We start from the raw sequence: 11,345 nt of genomic DNA, 5'->3' as shown, positions 1-11,345 counted from the left end.
TTTGATTACCGGAAGGTTTTCGGAGTTACCGGAAATGTACCGGGAATGACGAATGGGTTCCGGGTGTTCACCGGGGGGGGGGGGGGGGGGGGCAACCCACCCCGGGGAAGCCCATAGGCCTTGCGGGTGGCGCACCAGCCCTTGGTGGGCTGGTGGGACAGCCCAAGAAGGCCCTATGCGCCAATGATAGAAAAATCAAAGAGAAAGAAAAAAAAAGGAGGTGGGAAAGGAGAGGAGGACTCCAGTTTCCAATCCTAGTTGGACTAGGATTGGAGGAGGACTCCTCCTCCCTTGGTGGCGCAGCCCTTGGGGCTCCATGAGCCTCAAGGCAAGCCTCCCCTCCCTCCTCCTATGTATATGGAGCAATTAGGGCTGATTTGGGACAACTTTTTTAAGGCAGCCCGACCACATACCTCCATGGTTTTACCTCTAGATCGCGTTTCTGCGGAGCTCGGGCGGAGCCCTGCCGAGATCAGATCACCACCAACCTCCGGAGCGCCGTCACGCTGCCGGAGAACTCATCTACCTCTCTGTCTCTCTTGCTGGATCAAGAAGGCCGAGATCATCGTCGAGCTGTACGTGTGCTGAACGCGGAGGTGCCGTCCGTTCGGCACTAGATCGTGGGACGGATCGCGGGACGGTTCGTGGGATGGTTCGCGGGGCGGATCGAGGGACGTGAGGACGTTCCACTACATCAACCGCGTTCACTAACGCTTCTGCTGTGCGATCTACAAGGGTACGTAGATCGGAAATCCCCTCTCGTAGATGGACATCACCATGATAGGTCTTCGTGCGCGTAGGAAAATTTTTGTTTCCCATGCGACGTTCCCCAACACCTCAAGGGAAAAGGTTTGAAACCAACTTCAACCTTCATCCGGATGGCACCAATGGAGCTGGTTGTTCGCAAGACGTTCCTCCCGGACCTAGCAACACCATGACCCTCCAGACATCAGAGGACCCTATGGACACGGAGAACATGATGGTTGAGTACGCCTCAACCGACATGTTTGGAGACTTCGATTAGTCCCATTATCTCCTTAGTGATCGATTTATTAAATAAATCATATCCATGTGTGATGATTGTAATAGAACATAAGTATTGTTGTCATTTATATTGTATCAGCACTTTGATATAATAATATTGTATTCTATGTATTGAAATAAGGTTTTCTTATTGAAAATTCCTCATTTTATATATAGATCCTCATTTTTCAGAATGTTAATGCATTCCAAACTTGGCATGATCGCCTTGGCCATCCCTATGTTGGGATGATGAGGAAAATTACTAGCAATTCCATTGGTCATAATTTGCTTGAGTCAAAGTTTCCTCAGTCATCGGACTTTGTGTGCACATCATGCGCCAGAGGGAAGCTAATTTTAAGGCCATCACACCTTAAAATACAAGCTGAACCACTTCAGTTCCTTGAACGCATTCAAGGTGACATTTGTGGCCCTATCCAACCATTATCTGGACCATTTCGATATTTCATGGTTCTGATTGATGCATATACACGATGGTCACACGTGTGCCTTCTATCCACACGAAACCATGCATTTGCCAAGATAATGAGGGAAGTAATTAAGTTACAGGCCCATTATCCAGAAAGTCGAATTAAATTAATTCGCATGGACAATGCTGCAGAATTCTCTTCACGTGATTTCAATGACTATTGCATGGCCTTGGGGATTGAAGTTCAGCACTCTGTTCCATACGTCCATACTCAAAATGGTTTAGACGAATCTCTAATTAAGAGGATCAAACTCATTGCAAGACCTTTGTTAATGAATTGCAGCTTGCCAACCTCGTGTTGGGGTCATGCAGTTTTACACGCTCCTGACCAAACTGCATAATATTATTCCCCTTTATCTTTGATACGTGGAAATCTACCAAGTATTTCCCATCTGCGGTAATTCGGTTGCATATCGATATCACCACCCGGCATACATCATTGGCCCCTCAACATATAGTTGGGATGTATGTGAGGAATAATTGTATTACCGTCAATACCTCAAACCCCTCACATGGGGAGTTATTCAAGGCCAGTATGCTGATTCAATGCTGATTCAATGAGGAATATTTCCAGGCATTAGGGGGAGAATTCAAGTACCATAAAGAATGCCAGGAAATTAGTGGAATGTTCAACACATTTCTGCCTCAAATCCACGTACTCAAAGATCTGAACCATGCGTTCAGAAGATTTGCAACACATTGCAAATAACCTGCCAGACTCATTTACTGAATATAATGGTGTCACACAATCCTACAATCCTACAAAAGTACGCCTGAAAGAGTGGAGGTACCAACAAAAACCACTAGTCCCCGTTCGATGCAACAGGGGGAGATGTATGGCAAAAGTACATTAGGATTCAGTTTCTTTGCAAGCAAGGATATCAAGGCCTATGACTCAGTAAATGCAAGTCAACTTCACGTTGACAGACACCTAATGGGTAGTACACCCAGTGGATGGGAAACCTCCACCAACCCTGGTCATAGTGCACACAATGACCGGGACATCGGAATACCCGACTCAATCACATTGGGAAACGCGAGTAATCGCCATGGGTAATGATATTTCCATCAACTATATATTGATATATAGATTCTGGAGAATCATATAACCAGAAGTCTACAATTGTCGACATACATTTTTCAACTAGATTGCAAAACCTTTCACATGATTCGGATCCAAAGACCATGGCCATGGCAAAGTGTGAACAACACTCGAACTGAACTCAAGCAAAGGGTATAATCTAGGTAGAAATGATCTTGCTCAATAATGGAAAGGTATTCATAAGCAATACCTACACCAGTTTTCTTCTGGAAACAGAATTGAGAACAACGAGGTGGTGAAACAAAGAGCAAGTATTGTAGCACAAGGGTTCACGCAGATACCCAACTATTCTCTAGAGGTGGAATCTCTTTCCGATAACTTATATCATTGGCAGTATAAAATCATCTATCTATGCAGTTGATAGATGTAGTAATCACATATTCATGTGGATCACTAGATTCAGACATATATGATTGATTCTCAATGGAATCTCACTTCTGAATCGAAATGCAAAATGCAACATACATTGTGTAAAAATCAGTAAGTCACCATACGACTTATTGTTGTCGGTATATATGGTACAACTGACGTAGTGAGTTCCTTATACACAAGGATTACTCCTACAATGATGATTATCCATGTTTGTGGGTCTCCAATGACGACGCATGTAATCATCTAAATGACGGAGTTTAAAATGAAGGATTTTGGTAAACCAAAATACCACTCGTTACTACAACTTGAGCACCTTCATTCATACATTATGGTATACTGTGTTGTCTATATCCAAAATATATTGGAGAAATTCATTATGGACAAATCTTATCCATTCATAACTCCCATGGTAGTTCATTCTCTAGATGTAGAGAAAGATCTATATAGACCAAGAGATGATGAAAATGAGATATTGGGACTCAACGTTCCATAATGTCATTGGATCCACCAAACACAATTGATTGGTACTCAAGAATATCTCTCGATATCTCCAAGGCATTAAACATCTTGTCCTCGTTTTTCAGTTTCACACAAATGTGAACACCGATATCATTGGATACATCAATCAGATCCCAACTATGTCGGGTCGTAGACAAGCTTAGTGTTCCTACTAGGTGTAGTAGCCCTCTCATGAAGAGTCTTCGAAATAGACCTCATGACTACATCCACCAACTATTATCTCAACGATAATGTTTCTTGTGTTGCCCGGAAGCCAACATGTTACACAATAAGCAATATCACTATATTGCATATCTTGCAAATCAAATCATGTGATTGATTTGTTCATGAAGTTTCTACCAAACTTTTACATTCCAAAAATATGTTCATGGAGTTGGTATGTGACGGCTTCGAAATTTGCAAGAATCAGGGGGAGTATCTTCCTGAATTGTTCATGTTCAATGCATCATATTATACTCTTTTTCCCTCCATGAGTTACTATATAGGTTCTCATGAAGGTTTTTAATGATGTAATATCAACATGAGCACATATGTCACACTTTCAGTTTTCCCCACCGAGGTTTTTAGGAAAGTATATACGACATATTTATTGTTCTCTTGATTCTATGAGTTTTCTCATATTGAGTTAAAGGAGACAATAACCATTATATGTTGCGACATTTTCTCCTTATTTTTTCCACTGGGTTTGAAGGAGTTTTGACAACATATCAAACACTATACTCCTTATATTTTTCCCACAGGATTTTTGAAGGAGTCTCTAATCAAGATGATGATTCTAGACGGACAAGTGTAGATTAGGGGGAGTGTTACAATTATTTCTGTGGATAATCTTCACGTTGTAATTAGGAGGCGGTTAGCCATATGCTAACCGACGCATCCCTCTCTCCCATTCTTTCCAAACATCGCATCCGATGGATGCATCCTTTCAGAGGATATATAATGTAAATCATCATCAATGAAAAGATAATTCGATCATTTGTTCCACTCGATCTCAAACACTGATAAAGCCTAACAGCAGATGCTGTTTTATGCTGAAAATATTTCCAAATGTTTGTAGAATAACAAAATGAATTTCCATGATGTACTGCTGGAAGAGGTGTTTGCGTCTGGCCATGCTGTAATATGAGAAGCCTTCTAACTTCCATGTTCAGATATTCTCTTCTTTTTTTTTCTTTTTGGTTATTTCAAACGAAAAAAAAAAATGAGAAGCCGAGGTGACCACCCTGAAATCGATAATAATCTTATGAAGAGAACTAGTACAAGAGAAAACAATCACTATCCGCACATCGACAAACAATCCGGTCTTCATCGGCAGTAAGCAAACAAGATGTTCTGAGCAATACTTCCCAACTCAGGCCACTGTTGCATCAACTCATCGTTACGGTGCGCCTGATCCGTTGGCCATCCCAGATATCAGCAACGGTCTTGCCATGCTCATTAACCATGCAGTACAGGTCCCAAGATTCAGTAGCTATAGGAACAGACCGAAACCAAAATACCAAGGACAGTTCCTTCTGCCAACAGTCAATCAGGTTTCAGTCATGTCACGGACAGTTCCTTCTGCCAACAGTCAATCAGGTTTCAGTCATGTCACGTCTATCTAGAGCTTACAATATCAAATCACGACGATCATTCATCGGCCTCGCTTGATGAGGCTCGATATCCGGTTGAAGAACATACTGAACATGTCCATGCTGAACCGTACGCCCTGCGTAGTCACCCACTTCTTCGCTGAATTCACCTCCAGGGTGCCCAGCGAAGACCAGTTGTAGACCCATTCACCACCATCAGGTTGCTCCAACCATGTAAGGCTGAAATCATAACCTGCAATAACTTGAACATCACAGTTAAGCTTGCATTTACCACCTTTATTATACTATATGATAATATAAATGATAATATGCTACAGTGTTTTATTTTATGCTGCGCAGAATGAAACATCAACTGATGCAAAATCATCATATGCTACGCACTTCTCTGTTGAGAAATAAAGGCACATATTTATCACCAGAATATAAATGTGAAAACATATTTGTCACATGTCACTTCAACATACTACTATCTATAACTAATTGACAGGAACATAGCCTCAACATGTGAACAAGTATAAGAATATTATATAGCTTTACTCCATGATCATCAAAATTGCACAGCCATGATTACGCCATGTGCTGGTAACCACTGAAGGGCAGAAATCTGTTCCATTCTCTAACGCCATGTCACTATTGTCTGTCACTGACAATATTGTGCGCATGGTCCTACATCTAATAAAGTCCACCCAATTTAAAATGCAAGGCCAGATCAAAGAGGGACTATGATACAGAAAAAGTGCAAAATTCTTGCTAGAAGGCAAGCTCATAACGTATTCCCTACAGTCCATATTACGTGTCGCTCAAACGGATGTATCTTAGACGTATTTCAGTGCTAGATACACCCGTTTGAGCGACACGTAATATGGATCGGAGGGAGTACCACAATTTGCAGTTTAAAGAGACACTTCTCAATTTACAGAGGCAGCTACCCTAACCATCAGTCCATAACTGCTCTTCAGATAGCCAGCCTGCCCAGTTACACATAAAGTCACACGTGCGAATGTAAGTTAAATATCAAGGCCAAAATGTAGAATGCAAACCATAGATAACTGTAGTGTCATAATCTACTTATGTGCTGTAGCAAATTAAACAGCGCGGGAACTGGTGTTTGCATGTACCAGTAGCTTCATGATAGATTGCAACTGAGAGTCCTTCTGTTTCATCCTTCAGTGTGAACTTCATGCCAACTAAAGATTCAACCAGCATATGATACACACAAGAACGAGAACTTTCATCTGTCCCACTCCCTGAAAGCAACAGACTTACAAGCCAAACCAATTTACAGGGCGAGGTAAAAAAACAATTTACAGGCGTCAGAAGAAATACAAACTGCAATCCAGTTGTACATTATCACTAACCTGAGCTGCAAACACCTCTTCTACAGCAGTCCTGCTACAGCATCAATGCAAGCCATGAAAAAAGGCTTAGCAAACAACAATGTAAAGCTCAAAATAATCATTTACCCTTGTATACTTCTACGCTACCAGTAAAAAGTAGTTTCAACAACTTGCCTCTGTATTCGTTCTGTTTGACACTGGTGTCCTTGCAGGTGAAACTGGAGTTTGCTTCTGTATTTCCTCAGGTGAAACTACAAGTGCATAATTATTTGTGTCATTCTTCTCAGCCAAGAGACACTTAAGCCTCAAAATTTCAGTTTCGAACTCCTGTGCTGCATAAGAATAGCAGAACAGAGTAAATAAAATTGCAGCTAAATCAACTTGGTTATCACCAAAAAGAATGAAAGATAGAAATAGATTGTTGGCAATCCACAATGTATAGGTGAATTTACAACGGACTGTTGTGCCTCATAAGGTGTCTATTTTTACCGAGAAACAAGTTGGATGTTATCACTCTGGCATACCTGAACCTGATTATTAACCAGGCATAAAACAACCATGAATTACATTACCCTGTTAAGACTGTTGTATGTTTGCAGGATACTAGTAATAAAGCACTAGAAAATGTAAAATGTTGGGTAAGCAGTTAATGATCATTACAATTAAACAGAATGTGAAGCATATTTTGGACCACGATAGAGACATGCAGATAAATGCAACACCATCAGCTCTCCAAACATCACATTATAGAAGTAGAGAAAAAATGCACCTACGTTTTGTTCCCAACTGTTCACTTGCATATAAGCATACAAAAACCATTTCATCAACAAATCCTACATTTTCAGAGACATAATTGCAAAATTGAGTAACTGATTCAAGCTCAACACGGACAGTGTCACAACCCAGTACAGTTGGCAGTTGACAAACATCTAATGTAAATTTTCCACAACACCCTGCACCCACACCTCACTTCTAGAACAAGAACCCTGAATTCTCCAATAAATGTGGGAAAAAATCATAGTTGTGATGCACTTGCTAAGAGTTTTTCAAAATTATGAAAAGTGGGTATTGTAAAAAAAAGACAGAGAGATGATGAAGGACCAATGCAGCAACTATATATGCGCACAACGTTTTTGACTTACTCAAGAGAACAGTTCGCAAATGGTCATGTTTTTTCATACCTTTCTGCAAGTGCACATTTTCTAGCATGTTGCCCATCTATTATATTTTGACTTTTTTTTCCTGCACAAAGTGTACTTCTGCAATAGGGTGCGACCACATGTTGACACACTCATATAATTGACTATATGCCGATTATATGCGTGTTGCAATTTGATATAACAACGGTCCAACTAGGATAGATTACTACAATAGTGAGAAGTATCACAACAACTGTTCAGTTTGTTGACTAATATCATGTGATATGCCTTATTTGTTGCTAATTTACCAACTCTCTTAGCGCATACGTATATATCATATAAAGGGGAATCAACTCAGGCGATCAGTGCTCTTGGTGTTTACTTTGCAAACTTAACAACAAAGAACTGTGGCAATCAGCAAATTAAGATTAAAAAAACTACTCAGATAATTAAGACTGATCTACAGAAATGTCACAGCCTGGAGAAATAGTTGCTTACAATATTCAAATACTTAGATATGTAAGTTGCCTGAAATTCAGACCATAACAAAGATAAGTTGATCCAAGGTATGGACACCTTTTAATCAGTAAAGTACTCTCCGTCGGACACATTAATGCACTCTATTTCAAGAAGACATGTATTAATCCCCCATAAATGCATGTTTTATGCTGACACACAACCGACCTCCATTCTCTAAAATTCCAAGCATCAACTTGGACCAAATGGTAAAGGGAGAAGAACTCAAAAATTAGACAAGGAAACTCACTGTCAGCAAGTTTCTGGGCCGCAATGTCATCTAGAAGTGTCTGGGTGTTTGAAAGCTTATGCTCCATGTCTTTTAGAAGTGTCTGGGTGTTCGAAAGCTTGTGCTCCATGTCAACTAGAAGTGTCCGTGTCTTCACAAGCTGCAGTTCCTTGCCAAGGCTGGCATAAAATAATGAACAACAAAAAGTAGAAGGAAAAGAAGAGGAATCAGTGTCTCAGCTGTCATTACCCCAAAAATAAAAGCAAGCCCAAATCAGCAAGCACGACACAAGTATTCGATCTTACAGATCTTCACGGAGCTGCTTGTTGTCGTCCCGGAGGTTCAGGAGCTCACTTCTCATCTCCTTCACGGCTGCATCATACAAATCACAAAACGTTTCAAGAAAAACACCAATCTCCGGCCGAGAAGGACGGAATTCGCTCAGCTTTACCTTGGCGCATCTCCTCCGTAGAAGGCCACTGCTCCTGCACCGTCCCATCGTTCGGAAGCTTCCTCTTCTGTGTGCACCGACGAAGTGGCGCAAAAGGGGAGAAAAATTGAGACAACAAGAGTGGAGAGACGGGCAGGGTACAGCAGTGGGAAAAGGGTTAGGCAGCAGTACCTTGACGCCGGCATTCTTTCGGCTCTCCATCCGTGCGGGCAAGGGTTCTGCAAGCTTCTAGAACTGATGTGTTCTTGTTCTCCAATTGACAATGCCGATGCCCTGTTCCAACCCCCAATTTCCAAAGGGATGGAATTAGAATTTTAGCAGGTGCAAAATGAATATGGGGCAGCAAATCAAATCATTGGCTAGCTGTACATCTATCATGGCATAACACGGAAGGTGGAACCGTGTAGTGTCAAAAATAGTGTAGTGTCAAAAATGCTCTTATATTATGGGGACGGAGGGAGAAACATGCAGAAGGAGAAAAAAAACCACTTTGATCGGTAATATTTCAGGCCTGGCAGTTAAAACCAACAACACAGCGCAACGGTAGCACTATATTCCCAACCATAAACAAGATTTAGGACATCCATCATGCCAAAAATGCCACTAGACACTAGTTAGTACTCCTACTAATGTGTTAAGTGTTAACCAATCGATTTCGGGTAGTATAACCAATGCAAAGCTCAAAATTGCATGTTACAGCCAAGCATTGGTTTCAGGTCAAGACGGTGCAGACAAGACAACTTAAACCTTTTTTTTTCCTTTTTCCATAGATTATCGTCAGCCACTGCATGTTTCGCTACTGGTAACATGTTGAGACAAAAGCATTTGCGCATCTGAATCTGAAGAAGATTCAAACCACAATTCGTAAGCGTTTGCCCCTGTGCAAGCATTACCACAAACACCTGCCAAGCAGAGAGAAGAAAAATCCTTTCACTTGTAGGGTCGAACACGCACACGCACACGCACGGGAAAAATCATGCGGCGAGCACTCGTTAATCATCGTCATGTTGTCACGATACCAGATCTACGGCAGGCGCGCATCCAATGCGGGAATTAGAGGAAAAAAAATTGAGCGGACAGAGGATGCAAGAGAGAGGAGGGATGAGGGAGGGGGGTGAGGGAAGGGGGAGGAAGGAGCGGTGACTACCTGCTGCCTATGGACTGGTCGGCGGCGAAGCTCCGGGAGGCTGTTGCTCCAGGAAGGGAGGGAGGGAGGCGCTGCTGGAGGAGGGTTCGGCCGGTTGGGCGCGGCGCGGCGGAGGGCCGGCAGTAGCGGCGGCGGCTTGGAACCCTAGAGGCGGCGCTCTGGGAGGGCTCCGGTGGTTGGCTCGGGAAGGAGGCGGCGCTCTCTCCGTTCCGTTCCGTTCGCTCGCTTGAATTCCAAGAGAGGGAAAGAGAGTGGAGCAAATACTAAAACAAGATTCACGGGCGTTCTCACCCATACCTGGCCAAACGTGCCGGCCCGACGGGCCGACACGGCTGCCTGCAGGCCAGGCACGAGACGGGCCCGGCCCGGCATGGTTTAATCGTGTCCGGGCCAGGCACGAGCACGGCATGGGCCGTGCCCGGGCTGCCACCCTGAGCCCGCGTGCCAGCCCGGCACGGCACGATTAGGCGGGCACGAGAGCGAGCGACCACCGAGGCACGACCGCATGAGAGCGAGCGATTCAGGCGGAGCGGGCGGGAGACGCGGGAACGCGGGAGGGGGCGCGCGGGAGTTTTTCGGGAGATTCGGTCACCGCGGAAGGGGGGAGATTTTGCGGGAGATGGGGCCGACGCGGGGCTCAAGGGAGCGGGGCCGCAGGCGCGCAGCGCTCGAGGCGGCCAACTAGCTGCTGGCGGGCGGGAGGGAGGGGATTTCAGGTTTTTTCGTGAGGGAGGGGGCGCGGGAGTTTTGTCAGGGTTTTTTTTTCGTGACGGAAGTTAGCGTGTCCTGGGCCTAAACGTGCCGCGGGCCGGCCCGATTAGGCAACGTGTCGTGCTTGGGTCTGGACCCCGGGCACGCGGGCCGGCACGGTACGACCCGTATATTAATCGGGCCCAGGCGGGCCGTGCCGTGCCTGGCACGATTACGGCGGGCCGGGCCGTGCCGTGCCGGGCCGGCCCGTTTGGCCAGGTATGTTCTCAGCTACTAGCGATTTTCGGATGTTGGATCAAACTGCTTGATGTGATATGAACCGTTGGATCAAGATATGGAGGGATTTCGTCCGTCCGAGGGGAAAGAAAGTGGAGCAAATGGGACATGATATTTTTAGTCCGAGCTCAAATGAGCTCGTGTGAACAGTGTCATTGATTTTTTTAAACGTTAACAAAAGTTCTCAACGTTCATAAAATTTCATCAAAAAATAATATTTGTACAAGTCGTAGCAAAAATAATAAAGTTGATGCTCTAAAAATGTTATTTTCGATAACATTTTGGAGTACTGCTCTATAAAGTGAAGTGGGGGAGAGGAAAACGAGAGGCAACTAGCAAAAAAGGTAAATGCAAGAGATGAGTTTGTGACACCAACTTGGATAGATGACTTGATCTCTCCTCCTTGCGCCAGAAATCAGCACGTTGAAGAGAGATTATTCTTGA

At 43.7% G+C, this 11,345-nt stretch overlaps 1 protein-coding gene across 3 annotated transcripts; it reads right to left on the bottom strand.

The window, feature by feature from the left end:
• Nucleotides 1-4,505: 4,505 nt before the first annotated feature.
• LOC123406325 lies at nt 4,506-10,182 on the bottom strand. Of its 3 annotated transcripts, XR_006612102.1 has the most exons (10): nt 9,915-10,156; nt 8,939-9,040; nt 8,768-8,834; nt 8,622-8,688; nt 8,338-8,495; nt 6,607-6,764; nt 6,454-6,484; nt 6,214-6,342; nt 5,976-6,063; nt 5,239-5,327 (listed from the first exon to the last, which is right to left on the bottom strand). XR_006612102.1 is itself a non-coding variant. In XM_045099817.1 (9 exons), exons 2-9 carry the CDS (start codon nt 8,966-8,968, stop codon nt 5,137-5,139), a joined length of 840 nt encoding a protein of 279 aa, XP_044955752.1. In that variant the 5' UTR covers nt 8,969-9,040; nt 9,915-10,182; the 3' UTR covers nt 4,506-5,136. The 3 variants fall into 3 exon arrangements, 2 of the variants coding, with proteins under 2 accessions (XP_044955752.1, XP_044955753.1); XM_045099817.1 differs by lacking the exon at nt 5,976-6,063 and having other exon boundaries at nt 4,506-5,336; nt 9,915-10,182; XM_045099818.1 differs by lacking the exon at nt 5,976-6,063 and having other exon boundaries at nt 4,506-5,327; nt 9,915-10,147.
• Nucleotides 10,183-11,345: the final 1,163 nt, after the last annotated feature.

This window comes from Hordeum vulgare, chromosome 6H (assembly GCF_904849725.1).
Source record: "Hordeum vulgare subsp. vulgare chromosome 6H, MorexV3_pseudomolecules_assembly, whole genome shotgun sequence".
NCBI classification, from domain to species: Eukaryota; Viridiplantae; Streptophyta; class Magnoliopsida; order Poales; family Poaceae; genus Hordeum; species Hordeum vulgare.
Note: the sequence above shows the minus strand (reverse complement) of the source record. Positions and strands in the feature narration are given on the sequence as shown.

Bases quoted from the DNA above. Each gene is read 5' to 3' on its own strand.
- LOC123406325 (XM_045099817.1), bottom strand. From the start codon at position 8,968: ATGGAGAGCCGAAAGAATGCCGGCGTCAAG. The intron at 8,835-8,938 runs GTACTGCTGCCT...CGGTGCACACAG, and splicing joins GAAAGAATGCCGGCGTCAAG to AAGAGGAAGCTTCCGAACGA. The intron at 6,765-8,337 runs GTGAGTTTCCTT...ATTCTTATGCAG, and splicing joins GGCCCAGAAACTTGCTGACA to CACAGGAGTTCGAAACTGAA.